The sequence below is a fragment of the Neophocaena asiaeorientalis genome, unplaced genomic scaffold, assembly GCF_003031525.2.
Source record: "Neophocaena asiaeorientalis asiaeorientalis breed wild unplaced genomic scaffold, Neophocaena_asiaeorientalis_V1.1 scaffold249, whole genome shotgun sequence".
Lineage (NCBI taxonomy): Eukaryota > Metazoa > Chordata > Mammalia > Artiodactyla > Phocoenidae > Neophocaena > Neophocaena asiaeorientalis.
In genome coordinates this window covers 5,692,474-5,716,655 of record NW_020172625.1, presented here as the reverse complement: position 1 = coordinate 5,716,655, position 24,182 = coordinate 5,692,474, and the positions used below count along the sequence as shown (strand labels likewise).

At 36.2% G+C, this 24,182-nt stretch overlaps 1 protein-coding gene across 1 annotated transcript in view; it reads right to left on the bottom strand.

Annotated features, from left to right (window-relative positions):
* The window catches only part of TRPM6 (transient receptor potential cation channel subfamily M member 6), a 178,605-nt gene that overhangs the window by 60,780 nt on the left and 93,643 nt on the right, over nt 1-24,182 (bottom strand). Inside the window, exons 11-20 of the mRNA XM_024738988.1 lie at nt 23,458-23,530; nt 23,238-23,338; nt 20,070-20,204; nt 18,940-18,993; nt 16,967-17,107; nt 14,581-14,715; nt 12,512-12,792; nt 10,930-11,158; nt 6,765-6,917; nt 1,682-1,828 (exon numbers count right to left, since the gene is read on the bottom strand). Of these exons, the coding sequence (XP_024594756.1) occupies nt 1,682-1,828; nt 6,765-6,917; nt 10,930-11,158; nt 12,512-12,792; nt 14,581-14,715; nt 16,967-17,107; nt 18,940-18,993; nt 20,070-20,204; nt 23,238-23,338; nt 23,458-23,530 (1,449 nt within the window). The remainder of the gene's footprint in view (nt 1-1,681; nt 1,829-6,764; nt 6,918-10,929; nt 11,159-12,511; nt 12,793-14,580; nt 14,716-16,966; nt 17,108-18,939; nt 18,994-20,069; nt 20,205-23,237; nt 23,339-23,457; nt 23,531-24,182) is intronic.

Below are 24,182 nucleotides of genomic sequence, written 5' to 3'. Positions count from 1 at the left end.
AAAAAAAAAAAAAAAAAAAAAAAAAAAAAAAAAAAAAAAAAACCCAGATCAACAGAGAGAAAAGTGCCTATGTGTGTGTTCCTTCTCACAAGAATCATATTATTTTAACCTGGATCCCTATTTCTCGTATCTTTTTGAGCTCTACCTAAGTTTAATAAGTCTTCTTCTAAGCTTAGTTCTACATAGAGAATGGCTGAAATCACTTCTGACTATACCATTTGATATTATATACAATAGGTGATATTTCAGGCAGGCATAATGGGTATTAGCATTGCCTATGAGTTAAGAAGCTTAGTAGAGAAGCATATAAAAAAGTTAAAGTAAAATCTATACTTCTCTAGGTCTATGTTTCAAGGGTTAATATATTTGATGACCTCTTAGGAACATAATTTAAATAAATTTATACGATTAAGCAGTCATGTTTTACATTGTTTGTTTTCATGGTGGCCAGGCACTAAATCACTGTAGATATTGGTGGTATTGCTTCTGACTCTTTTTTTTTCCTTCCAATTCTTAAAAAGATATCCAAAAATGTTTACATTTCTTTTTCATCATAGCATTTATAACAAGACACTGCTTCAATAAAGCACACGTACCCTAACCTAGCAATGTAACAGCCATGACTAAAAATGCCCGTGCTCACTGCTAACACCAACCTTAGCTATTTTTGTAGTTGTTCCAGTTGCTTAGCTTTACTACTGTCTCTAAGAGTTCATAAGCTAGAAATGTCTAAGGAAAGCAATAGTTGAATACACCTCACCCAGTGATGTGACTATGGTTAAACTCTCTCGAAGCTACTATCAGAGTCTCTAGGATTTTCTGTATTCACAAAATACAGAAAATACAGTATTTCCATATTCACAAAAACAGTGAAATCTCATCAACTGAATGAAGATTTTATTTTTAAAAACAGATAAAAGTTATTCAGAGCTATGTACTTATTGAATAAGTATATGAAATAAGTGTGTGGTCGGGCAAGTAAATATTTTGAAATATAACACATTTAGACAAATATCCTTTTATAATCACTTCAAAATGTTTTAGAAATATACAATCTTGAGCAATTTAACTATAGGTTAGCATTAGAAAAATAACTACTGTTAAATAAATGTGAAAAGCACTCAACACATGTAGTGTACAGTTGTTTTCTCGGTATCTCTCCCATCCATGATAGATTTAGTATTTGTTTACACAATTCAACTTCTAAAATTTTTCTTGTCCTCTACATATTTAGAAGCATTTGCAACTAAGACAAAAACAAACACTTGAATTTTTTGGTCTATATTACACATTATTCCTACAAAGAAAAAATCAATTCAACTGCTGATTTTTTGCCCAAGATGGGACAAGAATCCACTCCCATCACTTAATTCTACAACCATATTGCTCATTCTGTTTTTCCACACAGTTTCAGATTCTGAGTCCCAGCTGTGTTAACTGGAAGCACTCAGAAAACGAAGATGCTTGAGCCTTCACTCCCAAAGTAGGAGATCTGCTCTCACTTTTTCTCACCTCCCTCCAATCTTCTTCCCTACCTGCTTTGTCATTCCTCCCTTTTTTTTTAAGTGCATTTTTTTATATTTTTATTACAAGTTGGTAAATCAGGCAATATCATTATCAACATTATCATTAGCAATTAACCATCATGAATACTATATGTAATTTTTGAAATGACACCAACCGTATAAAACCAAAACTTGACAATTGGAGCACTGTAGAACTCATAGACTTTCCTGGTCCATGGGAGGCTTTGGGGCCCACTCTTCAAATCAAAGTGCTGATTTTCATCTGGTTTCTCATCAGGGCCACTTTCCAAATCATAGTCTTTCTGTAAAATGAGCAAGCAATCATTTATTGTCAGAGGCGTAACTAAAATACTGACATTTACAAGTATCTAAAATATTATATATTTCATAAATACATAAATATAATAAAAATATTAGAAATTAACTGGGCACCCACCTGACAAATTACAATCTTAGTCTTGAACGGAAGGAAAACTACATGTATTGTATCAATCTTTGACAGGGTAAGGAGAACAGCAGTATTTCTGAAAAGCAAGCTGAGCCTCCCATAGGGAAACCTAATCAAACTGAGTAATTCCAAGCATTTAAAGATGGTCCCTCTTCCTGTTCTTTTTAATCTCCTTTATCAGTAATTTTGGAACCTAAGGATATTAATAAAATCCTTGTGAAATCAATAACAGAGAATAGAATTATTTCCATAATTCAGGAGGACAAAATGGACACATAATGCTGAAACATCTTTCCCAAATTATAGGGAAGTCAGGCACAGTGTTAGTTTGAGGATTCTGTCTCTGACAGCTTCTCCACTCATTTATAACAGAGGTTCTACCTGAAGCTCATGGACTCTCTGAGCTTCTGGAGTTCCTTGAACCTCCTGCAATTATATGCAAGTATTCGTGTTGTGCATGCATTTTTCTAGGGAAAGCATCTTCCATCAGTTTCTCAAAAGTTATGGGCCAGCCTAAAGGGGTTAACAGTTGTAGGTGGTGAGAGATGAGCATCTGTGTGACAAGGAAGTGGTTGCATAAATGTGACTACAGAGGTGTCTACATAGAAGAGCTGTTAGAAAGAGAGAAAAAAGAAAGGAAAAGAAAGGAAAAAAAAAGCACTTGCACCCTGGTTGCTTTCAAGAAGAGGGAACTTAGGGATTATGAAAGAGAAGAAAAAGAGATATCACCCTACTTCATAGATTTCTATGTGGTTTTAATCTTTTAACAGGAAATGTGGGCTTCCCTGGTGGCACAGTGCTTAAGAATCCGCCTGCAAATGCAGGGGACACGGGTTCCAGCCCTGGTCTGGGAAGATCCCACATGCCGCGGAGCAACTAAGCCCGTGCGGCACAGCCACTGAGCCTGCGCTCTGCAGCCCATGAGCCACAACTACTGAGTTGGTGTGCCCGAACTTCTGAAGCCTGTGCGCCTAGAGCCCGTGCTCCACAACAAGAGGAGCCACCGCAATGAGAAGCCCACACACTGCAACGAAGAGTAGCCCTTGCTCACTGCAACTAGAGAAAGCCTGCGCGCAGCAACGAGGACAGAAGGAAGGACGGAAGGAAGGAAGGAAGGAAGGACGGAAGGAAGGAAGGAAGGAAGGAAGGCAGGGAAAGAAAGAAAGAAAGAAAAAAGAAAGAAAGTAAGTAAGTTTAAAAAAAAAAAGAATTTTTTTTGGAATTCAAAACTCCTAAAGACAAGCATGCTAAAGGCACACCAGATGACGACAAGAAATTGAAGCTTTGTTGTGTTGGACTTTTGGAAAATGGTATGGGAGTCAATTGAACAACAGGCTGATAGTTTCAAAGCAACACGCTTTAACCTTGAAGCTGAGTAGAAGAATAACTATCCTCGCCTGCAAGAACTTGAACGGAAAAAACTATTTGAAAAAACTAAACATGAAATACTCAATGAAGTTATCAGTCTGAGCCACATTACACCAAAACATTGGGAGGAAATTGTTCAGCAATCTTTGTGGGAAAGAGTATCAACTCATGGGATTGAAAACATCCATCTTCCAGCTACACAGACCATGAATTCAGGGACTTTTAATACTACAGTGGATATCAAGCTTAAACAGTGAATTGATAAACAGCTTCTTAATAAAGCGATCGAGGTTGCTTGGGAGACCCTACAGGAAGAATTTTCCCACTTCATGACAGAACCAAAAGGAAAAGAGCATGATAACATATTTGATAAATTTAAAGAGGCTGTTAAGGAAGAAACTTAAACACCAGAAGTGGAATGATTTTGTGGAGGACAGCTTGAGGGTTATTCAACACGATGCTTTAGAAGACCAGTCCATGTCTGATAAACAGCAGTGAGGTGCAGCTATTTATTTTATGGAAGAGGTTCTTCAGGCTCATCTTAAGGATACTGAAAATGCAACTGAAATATGGAAGGTCCAGATTGGGAAAAAAGGTGGTTACATTGGAAGAATCAGACCCAAGAACAGTGCGTTCACAATGAAACCAAGAATGAACTGGAGAAAATACGCTGAAATGTAATGAGGAACACCCAGCTTATCTTGCAAGCGATGAGATAACTACAGTCCAAAAGAACCTTGAATCCCAAGGAGCAGAAGTAGATCCGAGCTTGATTAACGATACTTGGCACCACGTTTAGAGAAGACATTTCTTAAAAACAGCTCTAAATCACTGTAACCTTTGTTGAAGAGGCTTTCATTCCTAACAATGGCATTTTGTAGATTGAGGAGGAATGCAATGATGTTGTCCTATTTTGTCAAATACAATGCATGCTTGCTGTCACCACAAATACTTTAGTGCAGCAACTTAGAAACCCTGAAGTCAGGCAATTAGAGAAAAATGTCAAAGAGGTATTAGAAGATTTTGCTGAAGATAGCGAGAAGAAAGTTAAATCGCTTACTGCTAAACAAGTTCAAATGGCTGAGGACCTCAAGAAAGTTAGAGAAACTCAAGGAAAACTTGATGCATTTATTGAAGCCCTTCATCAAGAAAAATTGTAATAAAATCCTATTCATCTTATAATCAGCTCTGCATACATACAAGAAAACTCCAAAGTCTTTGTCCTCTATTTTTTTCTTCTACTATTCCACCTTTCTGAACATAAAATAACCATAGAATAAAAATTTTAAATAAATAAAAAATAATTTTTAAAAAAGAATAATGGCTTTCATTCTCCTATTACCAGTGCTTTCATCATATTTATTATCACACTATTACCATGACAACAAAGACACTCTAAAAGAGCAACTATGTCCCTCCTGTCTCTGGCTTTCCCCCAAAATACATAATGCCAATTGTGTTCCTCAACTAATCAAGTACATTATACTTAATTAGCATTATGAAAACTTGTATGTCCCACCAAATGCTACCTCTACCCCTTATTCTCTGATTAACAAAATTTTAAACACAAAGCAGATAATCCAAAACTGTTGCTTTAGTTAAATTCAAAGATAAAAGAACATAGTTACTATGATTATAATCCATTCGTAACAGACCAGATTTGAAACACTTTTTCAATAAATGCTTTAAATTGAATAATGGTGAGGTACCATGGATAGTCTGTCTGATTATAGGCTCCATAGTAGCAGGGGCCGCATCTGCCTTAGTTAATGAAATGCCCCCAGAACTTGTCTGGCTCGTGGAAGGTAGCTATTAGATATTCGTTGAATTATTAATTGATGTGGCCATGTCCAAACCACCAGGTGAGCAACTGCTGTAAGAGAACCACTATATTACAGACAAAATTTAATTTTTCAGGGAATTGTGAGGGCTTACTATCTTTTTTGAATGTTAAGAGCACATTTAATTGGCATTTAAGGAAGGAGTTCTTTCCCTAAGAGTCTCCACTTTAAGAAGAACTGCTTAGTGGAATGCTCCAACTATCTGCAATGCCTTCAGTTTCAGTGAAAGCTTATCTTTCTATGAAACCGCTAAGAGCCAAAAGTGAAGTTACATCCACTTCCAAAGCACTACTTGCAACCAAGTTGCCAACATATTTACATATTTGTTTGTAGATAGATGATAAACAGTTTCCTTCATTGTTTACTTCAACAAGCTAATTAAACTTAATGTGAACACTGAAGTAGTATAAAGGCAAACATATGTATGTGAATGTCTCACATATAAAGATTGCCTTCTATTTCTAATGGGGTTAGGCAAGCACTACATTTCTTCTTTCTTTAAAAAAAAAAAATTGTAATGGTCTAAACTTAGTAACCACATAATCTAACCAGTACAATCACAATTATGACAACTTGACTAAACCAGCTTTGCAAAGGAGAACTCACACACTCTATTGAGTTTAGAATGTACTTGCCATCTTGGACTCTGAGAACCCCAAATGGAACTATCAGGCTTAGAAAAGTAAGAAGGGAAGGGAAGGAAAGGGAAGGGAAGGGAGGGAAGGAAGAGGAGAGGAACACATATATACCCAAACAGGCATGACAGTAAAAAATATTTAACTACTGATCCAGTTAACTGTTCTGGCATTAACCAATCAGAATAAAGGCTCAACCAATCACAGCAGATGCCAGCCATACAAACTAATTATAATTATTTTTCATTTAACATTTATCAAATATGTTTTTAATATTATGACAAATACCTCATAAGTACAAAAGCACATCAGACAAGACGCTAGCTAAAGATGCATCACTGAAGTATTAAGTACCAGAAAAGTTGTTTACTACATCTCACAGTAAATGACAACTGTATCAGCAGTGATCCAAGTTGAATCATAAAATTCAAAAAATATATGCCCAGACAGCATATTGGAGACTCTCCAGTGAAGCTGCAATGGAAGCAGCTCAAGTTGCCCATGAAAGAGTATACATCTGGGAACTCAAGGAAAACTATTCAAACTCACTGGATATAACAAATGAAAAAACTGTGGTGTGAAAGAGTGAAGATCAATGTACATTTTAAACCAGCATTTTTTTAAATAAAGATTTTTAAGGATATGAGGCATCCCTTATTGTAGCTTTAGAGAAATAGTAAGTCTATTTATTCCACTAGTCACAAAGGAAAATGAGAAGTTAAGCAGCTTTCAAGACATAATAAAGTCTTTGATTTTGGCAGAAATAGGATATTTTGCTTAATAACATATGGGGGTTAATTAGAACTATCATACACGCTATACCTGACCTTACTATAATATGATTAAGACTGTTAAATAATTTGTTAAATAAATAAGCTTTGTGTCCGTGTATGTTTGTGTGCCGTCAATGCTATGAAAACCTAGTTCATTATGATACTGCACTAACCAGACAAGCACTTTCTTTGGGAGCGCTGGCATTCTGGTCACCATTATACCACGTAAACTGGGAGTCCTGGGACTGGGGAACATGTGACATCTCTGCTTTGCTTTTAAATTCCAATGTCAAAATGGTGGGTGGGAAAAGAATACTGATGATGATCTTTAAAAGAAAAGAAAACAAAGTAAGTAGTGGGGTTTATACAAGGCACAAGTATGATCCAAATAAAGTTAAGATTCGGGTGTATATAAAATGTCAGCTCCATCCCCAATTCAGTGGATATCCTGATTGTATACATACTTTCCGACTCGAGAATTCCAATTGTAGAAGTGTCTCCCTCAGAAATACTCATGAGTCCAAGCATGTGTAGATAGGGATGTTCTTTGCATGGCTATTTGTAATAGCAAAAATTAGTGTCAACCTGAATGTCCATCTACAGAGGGAGAGCTGATGTGGGACAACTTAACAGTGGAATACAGTCAGCCCTTCATATCCGTGGGTTTCGCATCCACAGACGCAACCAAGTGTGGATCAAAAAAAAAAAAAAATTCCAGACAGCTCCAAAAAGCAAACTTGAATTTCCCATACACTGGCACCTATTTACATAGCATTTAATTGTATTAGATAGTATAAGTAATCTAGATGCAAAAGTTATATGTAAAAACTACACCGTTTTATATAAGGGATTTGAGCATCCACGGATTTTGGTATCCTGAGGGGTCCTGGAACCAATCCCTTGTGGATATTGAGAGACAACTGTACTATTCAATCATTGAAAAGACAAAAGCAATTCTGAATATAATGAAAGTTATATTGTTAAGTCTAAAAAGAGCAAGTTATAAAATAATATGCACAGTGTAATCCCATTTTAAAAAATTAAAAAAATACGATGCATATACATATATGCATTTGAAAGTTTAAAATACATATACCACACTGTTTTATGTTATAATACCCAGAGGCACGGCAGTGAGAAGTATTCTTTTCCAATGAGCATATTGCTTGAATAATTCTTTAAAGCCACTAAGTAGTTACTATCATATAAAACACGTGAACATTTATTCATATTATAAAATCAACAATATAAAAACATACCAAGTCACCTTCTGTTAGATGCATCTCCCATCACACATATATTTTCTCTGCCAGTAAAACCCAACAAAGATAGAAATCTAGACATCCATGATTTTTTCATTCTATTGCTAACATTCATGAATTTATTTATAGTCTATTCAAAAGAATTTTTATCTTCAACCTGTATCAGCCTTTCAGGGTAAAGAGTTTAGAAGATTTACTAAATATTGTGACAATCATCTTGGTGAACATTATCTCTTTCGAGCTAAAATTAGGCCTAGTATTCTGGGATTCAGTGAATAAAGGTAAGATTAACCCAGACTATATACCACTCGTGATTAAAGAAACTAAAGTCATGTCCTTGTCGACTTCATTTTTTTTATGCTGAAATGACCTTTTGTTGTTTTTGTTTTTTTATAACATTTTTATTGGAGTATAATTGCTTTACAATGATGTGTTAGTTTCTGCTTTATAACAAAGTGAATCAGTTATACATATACATATGTTCCCATATCTCTTCCCTCTTGCGTCTCCCTCCCTCCCACCCTCCCTATCCCACCCCTCTAGGTCGTCACAAAGCACCGAGCTGATCTCCCTGTGCTATGCGGCTGCTTCCCACTAGCTATCTATTTTACATTTGGTAGTGTATATATGTCCATGACACTCTCTCACTTTGTCACAGCTTACCCTTCCCCCTCCCCATATCCTCAAGTCCATTCTCTAGTAGGTCTGTGTCTTTATTCCCATCTTACCCCTAGGTTCTTCATGACCGTTTTTTTTTTTTTTCTTAGATTCCATATATATGTGTTAGCACACAGTATTTGTTTTTCTCTTTCTGACTTAACTTCACTCTGTATGACAGACTCTAGGTCCATCCACCTCACTACAAATAACTCAATTTAGCTTCTTTTTATGGCTGAGTAATATTCCATTGTATATATGTGCCACATCTTCTTTATCCAATCATCCAATGACGGACACTTAGGTTGCTTCCATCTCCTGGCTATTGTAAATAGAGCTGCAATGAACATTTTGGTACATGACTCTTTTTGAATTATGGTTTTCTCAGGGTATATGCCCAGTAGTGGGATTGCTGGGTCGTATAGTAGTTCTATTTGTAGTTTTTTAAGGAATCTCCATACTGTTCTCCATAGTGGCTGTATCAATTTACATTCCCACCAGCAGTGCAAGAGCGTTACCTTTTCTCCACACCCTCTCCAGCATTTATTGTTTCTAGATTTTTTTGATGATGGCCATTCTGACCAGTGTGAGATGATATCTCATTGCAGTTTTGATTTGCATTTCTCTAATGATTAATGATGTTGAGCATTCTTTCATGTGTTTGTTGGCAATCTGTATATCTTCTTCGGAGAAATGTCTATTTGTTGTTTTGTTTTAAAGCTTGATTTCCTGTGAAGGTTCTCTGGACTTTTCCCAGTCTGATAGGATTGGTTTGTTGGTGTGCTTGTTTTCTTTTCGGATGTAGAATCCAAAATACATGCAATCTTCCAGGTCTGGAAACACCATAGTTAGCAGGCACAATGACAATATTACACTAATTAATTCCTAACCCACTTCCTGAAAAGGCTCCACATTCTTTTGCCCTTGACCGTTGCAGAACAATTGGCTTGTGAAACAGTATTCAATAAAATCAATATTCCATTTCCAACTAATAGGTCAGAGTCTATTCTACAGAAGCACTTAAATGAGTTTTCCCTTCCACATAAAACTCTACAAGGTCTTCCTCCAGTCTTCATCCACATGGAATTAGTCTGACCAGGACATTTTACATTTGCAAAAGTGTTCCCAAAACTCACAAGCCAAGCACTGAGGAATTAGGATCCAGGCATGGATGATATAAAAATAAAGTATACGAGGAGCACAAAGTTATTAAGTTCTCAGTAACAAGGATTTCTATTCAACTAAAGTATGTACAGGACAGAGCCATGGAGAAAATTATTTCTCAAAATCCCAGCTATCTATACCCGCATCTCACTCTCTGAACATTTAAAAAGAGTTATTGCCAGCACTTGTGCAGCTAGAGGTGGACCCATTTACATCTCTGCTTCATCATTTCCAAGGCTGAAATCGAAACAGATCAAAGGAGAACTTCTAGAAACAATTGTTGTTTCTCCAATATTTTGTTAAAGAGGAATCCATGTGAAATAATTTCTGGTTGACATTCCTCGTTTCCACAATATCATTAGTGGAATTAAAATGTACAAGCTCTTTTATATATTTTATGTCATATCTTTTATTTGTTTGTGTTTTCTACAGTTTGCCAACCAAAAAAATGTTTTTAAAGACAGTCATTCTATTTGGGACACATCATACCTTTAAGAGCTCTAAGGAGAATAAAATTAAAATATAAATTATAACCTTGTGTAGCTCTTAATGATCATGCTTCATTCCCATTTTTTCTGTTTCATAAGCTATGTACTTCTTAAGCATGACCATAACCTAGAGCTTTTTAGGCTTAGGTTTGATGTCAAAAATTAAATGCCTTTAATAATTAACTAAATTACTCTTGATAATTCAAGATGAAAGATGAGGCTAAACCATAATGGAATAGAAAAATTTGGAGATAGTTAGTGGTGTGAACAAATGTGTTTGAGGGAAGCTTTATAAAATAGCCATTTATTTCCTGAAACATCACATTAGATGAACGCAACAACAGAAATTGTTAATTTTATTTCGTTTATCATGAGTTAGTATTTTTAAGCTGAGAAAATTTTCACTAAGAAGTCTCATTTACTTCTGTTATAATTATCAGAGGCAATGGTGTTTACTAATAACGAAATCTTGTTTATGTTTGTACATTCTTTTAACTTCTTTTAACCAGCTTCTCATGAGTATGCCTTTGTGATGGATGGAGCTGGCACAATTATGCCCACTTTTTAAAAGAAACTGTGGTAGTGGGAGATAAAGTAATTGTCAGAGGTTCCACTGTGAAGATCTCAGCTCATCTGTGAGAATCAAAGACATTAACTGGTTTTCCTGAAGGTAATCTTCTGGAGCAAGGGAAAAATGAACTCAAGAGTATAGACCTCAACAGTATAGACTAAACTAACGTTAAACTCTATAAAGCAAGTAAATATACCTTTAACCAAGAGTTTTTCCTCATTTTCAGACGCCCCATCCACATATCTGTCAGTAGCATTTGGGTACAAGTATGTGAAACAAAGGGCCTCAACCCTCCAGAAACAGCCAGTTTTAAACAGGTAGAATTGCTCCAGTTCTTGAGTTCATAGGTCAACAGTTTCATGGCCATTCTTTCATTCTGTTTGAATGCCTTCTCCAACACATCCAGGGCAAGCCGGCCAAACTGTCTGCAATGACACAGTGGTGAGTGGCAAAAATAAATGCAGGTGAGAGCCCCAGAAACATTAAAAAAGATTAGATATGAGACTCAGAAAAGACCAAGACAAAAGAGGGAACAGTAAAATGCAGAAACTGTTTAAAAGGGATTGCTGCTCAGGAGATGGATTGTTCTGCCTTTCTTAAAAGAACAGAACTAGAGGGTTTCCACCAGGAGTGCCTGAGCTATCCACGGGGAGAAGCGAATCCACACCACAAAGCAAGCTGTGTATGGCTTGATGTGGGGCTCCCTGATAGTACCTAATAAAGAATTTTTTGACAGAAAAGATTGTTCAAAAACTGAACTAGCATTTAAGGAAAAACTGTAGAAACTCCGCTCGCCACTCCTTTTATTTTTTTTTTAAAGATTTTAGGGACTTCCCTGGTGGTGCATTGGTTAAGAATCTGCCTGCCAACGCAGGCTCAAACAGGTTTGAACCCTGGATCAGGAAGATCCCACGTGCCGCAGAGCAACTAAGCCCGTGTGCCACAACTACTGAGCCTGCATGACAACTACTGAAGCCTGTGCACCTAGAGCCCACACACCACAACGAAGAGTAGCCCCCGCACACTGGCAACTAGAGAAAGCCCGCGCGCAGCAACAAACACCCAACACAGCAAATAAATATATAAATAAATACATTTAAAGATTTTACAAAATACACAGATGACTTAAGTAAGAAACTAGACCTGGAGACACCCCCAGGTGATCTTCTTGGAGGTTGTTTTCTCTAAAAAGTAGACACTGTCATTCTCTGGAATTTTTTAAATCAAAATGATAAATTAGTTTCTATTAACTCTAGCTTGCTTGCTTTCCCTACTATTACAATGCTTTAGTAAATCAAAAAATCAAAACATTTCTAACTTTTCTATCTTCTACCATCACTCTCTGGTAATTTAATACATAATATATTTGTTTTCCTGCCTGAGCGGCACTTAAAGAACAAATTTTAATATAACTTAGTATCAAAGAGTTTGAGAGTTAGGAGGGACTTCCAAAATCATTCATTGAACATTTTATAGTGAAGAAACTAAAGTCCCGAAATCTGGTCAAGTGATTTGACAATTAGTAAAGAGCTGGAATAGGTCTAGAACCCAAGTCTCCTGACTTGAAGGCCACCTCTCTTCCTTTTAGTCCTTAAAATACCTCAAGACCCTTATTTATGGGAGAGTCCATGAACCACACTCATCTTACAAGTTCACTTCTTACAAGTTCACATCTTACAAGTCCACTCATCTTACAAATTCTAAGCTGAGGGAGATAAACATGTCTAACCATTCTAAGAACTGTCGATGTTAATATTAGGTAAAGGGAGAACTCCTACTTTGAGTAATTTTTCAGCTCTTCTGAGGCATCATCAACCATGTTGCTCTCCTTGGCTTCCCGGGCCATTGCTCGGTACAGTATACAAGCAATTACTGCCTTGACTGTGGCCTCCTCTCCGTGCTGCCAGAAGAACATGGCCATCTTCTGCCTTTTCATTAGCACAGCCCAAACCAGCAGGTCATTATAAGGATAAATAAAGCCAGTAGAGTCGGGGTCATCTGATATATTCTGTTCTTCTTTTGACTTCTTCCTTGATTTATGAAGGGCTACAGACCTTTCCTGTTAGAATACAAAATAGGAATGGGTGTCCAAATACTCAAATGCATGATGTTCTACCTGACAAAACACATCCGGTATCTTAAAAATATTTTTAAATCACCGAAAAGAGATGGAAATAATAATAGAACTTTATAAAACAGAAACCAAAATTTTGGCCTTTTTTAATCCATTTCTTGTTGCATCTAATAATTCCAGGGTCCCTAGGCTGAGATACCTTAAGTTCACTTAACACAACTTAAAACACTATACCTTTGGAATAGAGCCACTAACTATACAACAATTTTCAATTTATCAAGGAAATGGGCTGAAATAACATGAGATAAACGATAACTATTAAAAAAAGAACTCTAACCTTACCTTACAAATAGATTCATTATCTTCCTCTTAGAAAAATGGCAACTAGTGTTGCCAACATTCATACAAATAGATTGATTTTAATTTTGCTTTCCTTTATTCTGACTATATTCCCCTAATGATGGTAATAGGTAATAATGAAATACTATTCTCTACCTGGTAAAACCACCTTTTACAGATCATCTCAAAAACCATTCTAACCCCCATAGTCTTCTATATCACTTCGTATGTATCTCTCTCTCGATGCTCATCGTACTGCACTGTGGTTATTATTTTGGGAGGAAGGGTGGGACCATTTCTCAGTCATAATTATATCTTCTCCAACACACCTGCCTCTCAAATTCAACCAAGTGCCCAAGCTAATGCCTGGCAAATAACAAGATTCAATAATCATTCTTTTTTTTTTTAACATCTTTATTGGAGTATAATTGCTTTACAATGGTGTGTTAGTTTCTGCTTTATAACAAAGTGAATCAGCTATACATATATATACATCCCCATATCTCCTCCGTCTTGTGTCTCCCTCCCACCCTCCCTATCCCACCCCTTTAGGTGGTCGCAAAGCACCGAGCTGATCTCCCTGTGCTAGGCGGCTGCTTCCCACTAGCTATCTATTTTACATTTGGTAGTGTATATATGTCCATGACACTCTCTCACTTTGTCACAGCTTATTCTTTTTAATTAAAGGAGATCACAGCAAAAATAGTAACAAGCTTCCTCTATTTCTATAAATGAAGGGAATTTATGTTCATGTTTTATGACCAACGGTAATTTTATGAAATATCTTTTCATTCTAAGAGCTATAAAAAGCAAACCTCTTTCAGCCAACATAGGAACCATTTATATGGAAACTCTTAACAAAAGCATTCACCCCCAGAGGAAGGTGGGATTGAGGTAGTAAAGGGAGGGGGGTATATAATACTGCTCACACACTCACATGCGCACACACAGTCATAAATACATTATCATTGTCATACTGTGACACTAGGCCAAAATTATTTTTTAGAAAGCTTCAAAAGGGAAAAAAGAAGATGCAAGAGGGCAGTGTCAGAGAAAAGAAAGGAGAAGGAAACAGTCACCTCCAATTAGCCTTGGGGAAAGGAGGAGGAGGGTGCAATGTTGGGGTAATAATTCTATTTTTTAGTACCATCCCATGGACTGCCTTCCTGAGTCAACATCTGGACATGGTAGAGGTAGGAACAAGGAAGGCAGCCTGAGGTGCCAGCCCCGGCAAATCATTTCGTTGCTTGTCCTGGGCGTTTGCTCATCATTGTTAGAGGACACCTGTATTATGCTTTTGACTTGCACCATCTGTTTATAGTAATTGTAAATGAGCCCTCTATTTGTATTCCCCATTCTCAAAATTTAAATGAAGAAAAGATCTCAGTCTTTAAGGACAATTTTATTTTCAAATCTAAAATAAGTAACTGGTACCTTGACTTTGTAAGGTTGGGCAGTTCTAATGAACTGGTAGTGCAGTGTGCTTTCTGCAGATTCATTTCTATTTCCTGAGCGGCATCTTCGGTGAAGAGGGGTCTGGGGAAGGCTTTGAGCAAAAGTGGTCACTTGCTGGAATATGTTATTTTATTTTTAAAATAAAACAAGAAGGGGAAAAGATGATTATAGTGGTAACAATTAACATTTTATTTCTAGACAATAAAAACAAATATAATATTGTGTCCTATCAAATATCCAATGGTTCTGTCTCTCATCCAAGATCAGTAGTTAATTACTCCTCCAACAAGAGCCTCTCACGATCCCCTTCTTACTAAGCACACTCTTATTTCCTAACATCTTAGAGAACATGTTCTTTTGCTCCCTATCATATATCTGCATTCCTTTTCTATGTGGAAATTCCATTAGAATCAATCGATGTTCTATACCTGAAACAAGTTCAGAATAGGCAATAAAGATTCACAGTTCTGATAAGAAAAAGTTCCCATTCACAAACAGCTCCAAGGTTAAGCTTCAGTTAGAAAGTTACAGAATTTCTCCAGGTGTTATATCACTACTGGAATTCCAGTGGCTAGGCCCAATAACAACATAATTAATTGCTTGTCAGCATGAAGCTGTCATCAATGAAAAACAAAAACAAACGAGAGCATTCTTAAAGGGAGTGACATAAAATTCCCAATACAAACCGTATCAGGAACTTTATTTTACTTATTTATTAATATTTATTTATTTATTTTATTTGTACTTTATTTATTTATTTTTAGTTTGTGTTTTACAGATATAAGTTAGATGTAGAAGTAATGGGGTCCAACTTTTTAAAGAAACTACTCAAATTATTATCATTATTATTACTGTGATATAGAATTAATAGTATCACTAGTAATAATCATAATGACTATTAGTATTAAGTTACTCTATACCCTCTATGTACCAGGAATATGGGTTTTCCTGGCTATTCTAGGTATTATTTTATTTAATCCTTTTGATAAATTTATGAAAGGGGTATTATATTATTATTCCCATTTTAAAGATAAGGAAACTGACACACAGAGAGGTTAAGTTTCTCCCTCAAGATTACACAGCTACTAATGAACAAAACTAAGGTTCAGTCCCAGATCTCTCCGACTCCAAACCATGTATTCGTTAACTGCTACGATCTAATTTACTAGGAAACACAATAAACTCTGTACTTCTTCACTAGAAAATAATTAGAGAAATGGGCAATTTCCTACCCATTTCCAGAAAGGGCATTAGAGGAACCTGCCTAGCATGCTCCCCACTGGGCTGCACCAAGGTCACAGTCAGTCCTATACCTGCCACTGGTAACCTCAGAGCAAGGCATATTTTGTTTACTTGAGGGCATTGATACCTCAAGTGTATCCCTATGCCTGTGAAATGCCAATAAAGAACATTTTCTCTTTGAGAGTTGGGTTTCTTTCTGTTTTGTTTTCTCATCCCTCAAAGCCAAGCTGGGTTTTCACTTCACATCATTCTTTAAAAATAAAGGTCAAAAGTAGCTTGATATTCTAGACTCTTCATGTGATCTTATCCCAAAGTATCTTTCCAGTGTCATCCCTCACAACCTTCTGGCACTTGTCCAGTGACAAAGGTCTCCTTGTCACTGCAAAACCATACCCTGGTGTTCACAGCACTGTGCCCTTAACTGTTCCCGCTCTTCTCTCAGCCAAAAATGCCCCAAACTACCTTTTCTAACACTCTCATTATCCCCTAATAAGAACTAGGCTCTTCAGTTTACTGATCTGTACTGGCAATTTTAAGAAACAAGCAATGTTTTCTCTGCTAATCAACTAACCAGCAACTCTAATTTTACATGCCTAGACTTTCAAAAATATGATAGAAAATAAAATACGTATAATATGTATTTTCACATGGTACATTCTGCATGCATCTTCCAATATAACCCCTAGAGACTTGTTCCAAGTTTGTCATCTCCAGGCTATGTACTATTATGAGTTATAGATATAATCCTATTAAGCTTTCCACTTCTGTATTTTCAAAAGATAAAGAAAGATAAGGAAAGAACCGGTCATCTCTCCCTCTAATACTTCTCACCACATACTTCTGTGTCAATACGGCACATATTATATCCTGTCTTGTATTGTGGCTAGTTATTCATAAATCTGTTTCCTTTAAAAGTTTCTAAACTCCTGATCTTTATGTCCATCCCAGGCCAGCATGCCAGCACTTAGCACAGTAATTTACATGCAGCAGACATTCAATAAATGTCGATAAACAGCATGTCCATTTTGGAAGCTCTTCCCATCTAAACTTCCCGAGCCATTTTTCTAAAAGTATAACTCCTAGGAATCCTTAATTTTACTAGGGTACTTTTCAATTATGCTACCTTATGTTTTCTGTAGAGGTTGCTGTAGAGGGCTCTGAAATTTTTTCTGGTATAGCTGCTGCGATATGCTCTACCAATAAGGTATTCTATCACCAGTCCAATGTCAATCAGCGTTATTCTGTAGCTTGAGAGAACGGCATGCTGAAACAAAAACATGTAACACGTAACTGTCAGTTCTCTTTTTCTATCCCTTTTGCCACGTCACTAGAACATAACCAAATAAACTGCAAAGAGGGAGACTCACTCTTCAGCCCTAGAACAATGCTTAAGACTCACAAATGAAGGAAGAGCCCCTGAGTTATCACTAATAACTAGAACAAGAACAAAAACAACTGATCACTTAATATGGCAGCTACTGATACAACCTGGTTGTTCAAATGGGAAAAAACACTTAGCCTTAAGATGTTTTCAGTTTCATAGACATGGAATGCCTGCTTTTAAGAGCTCATTTCCTCTCTTTTTCTCTCTCATGCATATACACACTTTAGAATAAAATACATTTAAAGAGAGTACAAAAGATTGTTTTTAGCTGGAAATGACAGAACCACTACAACAAAAGTATAATCACTGGAGGATATGCTGGAGGGTCCAAAAGTAACACTAAGTTAAATCTTAAGCTTCTCTATTGAAATGGCTGTAACACTTTGCACCGTGTTGACCAAATCATACACAAAACAAGAATAGGAAAGGAAGTAGAACACATAGAAATAAGGAACATGAAGCGGCAGAGCAAAATGAGATTTCAAAACACGAGGTTGTGCCAAGACCAGCGTCATGGCTGCTAGGGGCCTGAGTAGCAGGTTTCCAAGCACATGGGCCTTAGGCCAAATGAAAACTGCTCTGACCCCTTAAAGGCCACCACAGTGCCTCTTCATAAGTGTTACTTCTGCACTGTCATTCATAGCACACTTTTAAAGGCACAGAGTGCTGAACAAGATCTTTGAAATGAACAGATTGTGAACAATGTTCCCAAAGCTTTGAACAACAAATAAGGTTACAGATATAAATAAATGCAAATAATTTAATTTACCTCTTTCACATTCATAATTCACTTTTTCCAAGGAACACAAATCACGCTCTCATTTTGCTGCTAGTTAAACACATATCTAGCTATTTCTCTCCCTTTTCTTCAGTTTACCATGACAGAATCAGAGTTTAAGGAGATAATCTAAGGAACATCATTTTGACCCAACATAAATCAACGCAAAGTAAATTTACATCGCCATGGACACTTTTGCTTACTGCTAATCTGCCAACTAAATGTCTTCCTCCAGTCCTTTTACTCCCACCAAATCAACATAATCAGAAAGCCCACACTCTCTCCATCAAGATATTTGACTTCAGAATTAAGGCAAAAAAAAAAGTCAGTTAAAGCTGGAAAGTTCTGGTAATTAATGGGGGATCAGAGATGATTTTAAGTCTGACTTAACTCAAAGTTCAATGAGAATACCGTGAGCAAAATATTAGCAAAGGTATAGACCAGTGGGATCCATCCTGGTTCCCTAGAACAATGCTTAGACTCACCAAGGAAGTGAGAGCCCCAGAGTTATCACTAACAGACAAAACAAGAACAAAAACAAGGGAATCACATACCAGTCCTTCAATAAAGATAACAGAACCAGGAAGTTTCTCTATTTTCAGCAGGTATTATTATCATCATTGGCAATACTGTTGTATCATGTTAAGCTGAAATTTTGCTTGGAAGTTTCTATGTCTCCAATTCATGTTTTATACGAGAAAATAATTATTAGCTAATGCCACTTACTTGGTGGGTCAAATCTTTTAAAACACAAATTACAAGAAAAAATATGAGTGTGGTTTGGTTATGAAATTGTTCAGAGTCACAGGTAAAGAAGGTAGGTAATTTACTAGAACATCCAAGTCTACATTTTACAAAGCAAAATCTGGTAACACTTCACCACAAAGCTAAGACAATATCAGAAGAAATGTGTACACCTTCATAATTAGGTTACCTGTTTTACATCTCGGACAAGATGATGCAAGAGCATATTGGTTGGTCCTTGTTTCTGTAATAAAGAACAAAAGGAAGAATTTTAATTACCTTTTAATTACCATGTGCTAGGGAGAAATAAAAAACCTTTATTTCAGAATTCATAAATTATCCAGAATACTGAAAACTTTCTTCAACATCTTTAGTAATGAAGCTTAAGCCAAATTAATTCTAAGGCAGGTATTTCCCAAGAGAAGGTGTGATTAGATTAAAATATTTTTCAATGCAAGATGTATGTATCTAGGAAGTAAGGCCTTAATTAACTTTGTGTGGCAAGAGGCAGAAATAAATTTTAACTAAACTGTAACTATTCTTTATTATATATAAATCACACAATTACAAATTTCATCACACAATTATATTCTACCAACAAATATTTATTGAATACTTACTACATTCATTCAAGCTACTGAGGGATTCGATGAAGAATAAAATTACTTTCTTCATAGAATTTTTACAATCTAATAGAAGAGAGTGGGACTTACACCAAAAATAACCAATAATATGAAGATAGGTATGTTCAAAAGAGTGGCAAATAATCTGTATTATAGGGGCACTATAATACGTGAATTGGAATAATCAAGAAGATAAGATTTGAACAGGGCTTTAAAGAAAGGGTAAGATTCAAAGGCAAGGAAGGACATCTCAAGAAGGGTGCTTGGCTTAAGCAACTGGTGTCTTTACAAGGAGTAAGCCAGTCTCATTTCAATAAAAGCTTTACATAGGAAAATTGCAGGAACAAAATTTTAAGTGTCCTTAGGTTGAAATGCTTCTAATTACTCAATAAAAGCAATTTGTTCTTATTCACATCTTTGGCTTTAATTATGGTCTTACTATCCTATTTTCTTAAATTAGTTTATGCTTCTATTCTGTATAATTAATTAAAATGGGAAACACAGAAATGACTATAGGATACAATGGATTTGGTAAGAAAGTTTCTTCTTTGGTTGAAAAGTCTGTCTCTCTATAAGCTATCTTTGTACATGAACATTGAAGGAGACTTGAACATTCAAGATATAGTTTAAGCTAAGTGTTAAGCTAATTAATAAATAAATCTTAAGGAGGTGACTAATGAAACATTCCAGTACTCACTGTATTATAGAGCTCTTCCAGTCGGGAGATGGTAAGAAAGCGATGGAGGTTCATGCCATATTCTATTAAGAGCTTCACGAAATCCACTCGATCCATCACCAAAGCATCTAACATTGCTTGTTCTAGCGAGCCAGGCTTCAGAGGGCAGAAATAAATAAGAGATATAGAGAAATTAAGAAAGTAGAAATAACTAAAGTTATTTAAAGTTAACTAAAGTCTTTAAAGTTATTTAAAGAAATAAAACTATACAGACAAAATAATCATAAAATACATTCTTACTAAGAAATGTTCAGGACCTAAGTGAAGAAATAACAAAAGGTAAACTGAAGGCATAAAAGACCTCTTGAAAAAATGTGTTCTTGGATGAGAAAACTGACTGTGGTAAAGATCTCAATGCTTCCCAAATTAATGTTTGAATTTAATGCAATTCTAATAAAAATCCAAGGTTTCTTTCCCTTCCTTCTTTTCCTTCTGCTTCTTTTCCTTTTTCTTTTTTGTTTTTTGGTAACTTGGCATGTTCCCATTTAAACTATATCCAACTTCTGGGTATAATGGCAAATTAAACACACTCATCTACTTTTACTCCTACCTAAAACCCCACTAAAATTATAGTAAAGGGGTTTTTTTGTCTTTTTGTGTTTTTTTTTTAAAGAAATGAATCCACAAGAACAAGGAGGTCAAGAGTGAAACATTTTAGAAGTTGAAAAGCAGATGGTGAAATGGTAATTGACTTAGCAGTTCCCAAAAAGCCAAAAAATGGAAGTCCCTAGAAATTGGAAAAAAAGTCAAGAACCAAACAAAATCTATGCCACAGAATTCTGGCAGCATAAATTGCCAACACTGGGACCTTCCCACTCATCTTCCCCTATGGATTTCCATAACAATAGGAACAAGGCTTTACCTTGTAAGCAGGAGATTGGAGGATTTCTTTCTGATATTGTGATGAATACAAGAGAAAATATATGAATATGCTAACACTTCAGGTTCCCCAACAAATGAGGGCAGCCAGATCACCCTACTGTGAAGCCCAAATCTACAGCCTCAGAATTTCTAATGAGTTTTCTTTCCTCCACATTTAAACAAAGAGTCCAGGACAAAGAGACCAAAAAACGTCAACCAGGAGGAATCAGACAATACAGGAAGAAGAAAACTTCAGAAGAACTATCATTAATAGCTTCAAAAAAACAAAAGAAGATATTATATTCAGGATGCTAAGACCTAGGGTCTGTCATACAGAGTGAAGTAAGTCAGAAAGAGAAGAACAAATACCTTATGCTAACGCATATATATGGAATTTAAAAACAAACGCTGGTACTGATGAACATAGTTGCAGAGCAGGAATAAAGAGGTAGACATAGAAAATGGACTTGAGGACACGGGGTGGGAGGGCGAAGCTGGGGCGAAGTGAGAGTAGCATCGACATATATACACTACCGAATGTAAAATAGTTGGCTGGTGGGAAGCAGCAGCGTAGCACAGGGAGATAGGCTCGGTGCTCTGCAATAACCTAAAGAGGGGGGGATAGGGAGGGTGGGAGGGAGGCTCAAGAGGGAGGGGATATGGGGGCATGTATATGCCTATGGCTGGTTCGCTTTGTTGTGCAACAGAAACTAACACAGTATTGAGAAGCAATTATACTCCAATAAAGATCTATTAAAAACAAAAAAAGTACATGTACACCTTCCCTATGACCCAGCAATTCACTCGTAGAGAAATAAAAACATATGTCCACAAAAAGAAAATAAATAACTAAAAATTAAAAAAATAAAAAGACAACAAATTTGCTCTCAGGAATTAATAATATGCTACCAGAAACAAAAAGCTACATACAAGGCGTGAAAAATTAAACTTGAGGAAATCTACCGAAGAAAAGATATAGAAGATAAGAGGAAAAGATAAGATTAGAGGAGCAGTCCACAGGTCTAACATTTAAATGATAAAATTCCTGAATGAGAGCAGAGAAAACAGGGGAGGAAACTCCCCAGAAAGGAAACACATGATTGCCAAGTTGAAAGCAAGTGCCCAGTGTAATGGATATAAAGACTCATAACGACGCACATCATTGTGAAATCTCAGAACACTGGAACAAGAGAAGATTTTTTTAAACTCCCAGAGAAGAAAGAAATGGTCATAAACAAAGGATCAGAAAAGAGAACGATTTTTACTTCTCAACAGTACTGCTGGGTGCTGGAAGCTAAGCATTCAAAATTCTCTAGGAAAATGAGTTCCACCTTGAATTAAAATATATCCAAACATATAAGGCCTCAAAATTTTTATCTCCCATACTCCCTTTCTCAGGAAGTTACTGCAAGATACACATCATCAAATAAAGGAGTAAACCAAGAAAGAGGAAAACAGGGGATACAGAAAACAGGCGTTCTAACAAAGGAGGAAATCTCCAAGATGATGAAGGATGACAGCTCAGCACCAGGAATAGCAGGCAACCAGTCCAGATTGCAGCAGGGAGGGCACAGACAGAAATGTTAAGAGCTCTCTAAAATTAATCAGAAAACAGCAATATGACTTATTATTTAGAAATATGGAGATTTATAAACGTCAGAACAGTCCAAAAATGTCAAAAGTGCTTGGCTCTAGTGATTAGCAGGGCAGGGAACTACTGTCTTTTTGGTAGCTTTTTAGTACCATTTGATGTTTTAAACAATGTTCACAAATTAGTTCAACCCCAAACTAATAGACCTATGGTCTGGTCACAACCGTAATTTTTTTTAAATGAAATGTTAACGGTGATTAGCATTAGCACTATGAGTAATATTTCTTCTTCCTGCTTTTCTCTGTTTTCACTCATTCCTATTGTGAGCATGCATTACACTTTAATGCAAAAAAATAAGATCAACTTTAAGTTTTGAATAACAATATAAAAATCTGCCCATTCAAAAAGTAAATTAAAAATCCTTCCATCTGTCTTTCCCCCGACTTCCTTTGTCAGCTTCAATTAGGCTGCAGAGCGAGAGGAAAAAATGTTTTCAGGGAGGCAAAGTAGATGAGAGAAATGTCTTAGCGATGGTGTGTACCCAGCATCAGAGATGCTACCCTACCCCCACACCCGTCCCCAAAGCAACCTATCTCTCCTCCAGTTCTCTCTTTTGTCCCTCCCTAACAAACCAACACACGACACAGGTCTTCCAAATAACTTCATCTTCATTATACCTTCCAATGTTGTCCATAAATTAGGATATGTTTCTTGGCAATGTCCATCCTGTCCCAAGCCATTGCCAGATTTAATTGTTCTGATGCTGATAAATTTGTGCCTAGGGTAAAAGAAAGGAATCACATATTCTGTTTATAATATCAACATAAAAAGCACACAGTGCCACAGAATGTGAAAAGAGGGAAGGAGGAACAACTGTAACCTTATTTAGACACTCACCCTTTAGCAGAGCTGTTAGGATTGCTAAATCAAGGTCCTGTGACTCTTCAGAATCAGCATCAAAAATGGTAATCTGTAACAGTTGAAAAACAGAAAGCCATACATTTTGGGGACTAGCAAAGAAATGCTTTCAAAAGTACCCACAAGATTTGCTCTTGAGCTAATGAATTAAGTGAAACATTCATCATTAATGTCAAAAATCACAGAGTTAAAAAAATTATTATTTTTTTTTTTTTTTTACTAATAAGAGAGAAAACTTTTAAGTAGGGTAATGGCAAATTGTACACATTCAGGGGATTAAAAAAAACTGAAAAATTCCAAGTATCTTAGAACAAACATGCATGAAAGAACATTACTGCATTAATTTACTATTCACATGCTATAATGGAAAGAAACTCAGTGTCAATTCCTCATGTAAAGAAAACCATTCCTCATTTTGAAAGAATATGAAATGAGATCCTTCTGTTCACCTAGCTTTAGAAACTAAGACGTTTGCTTTTTAACGAGAAATGAATCCTCAAGGATTTGTCATAAAACAAGTGAGGCAATTACAACGCACCCAGTGAGCAAGTACAATGGACAGTGAAGAAAGCCTTCACAACGTCAAAGCCTCCGGTGCATCCTGGCACGTGACTGATTTTTTTTTTAAGACAAATAAGGACATTATTTATGATTATAAAAGGTCTTCTCCTGTTAATGAATGTATCTCAATCTTTGCAGATGAA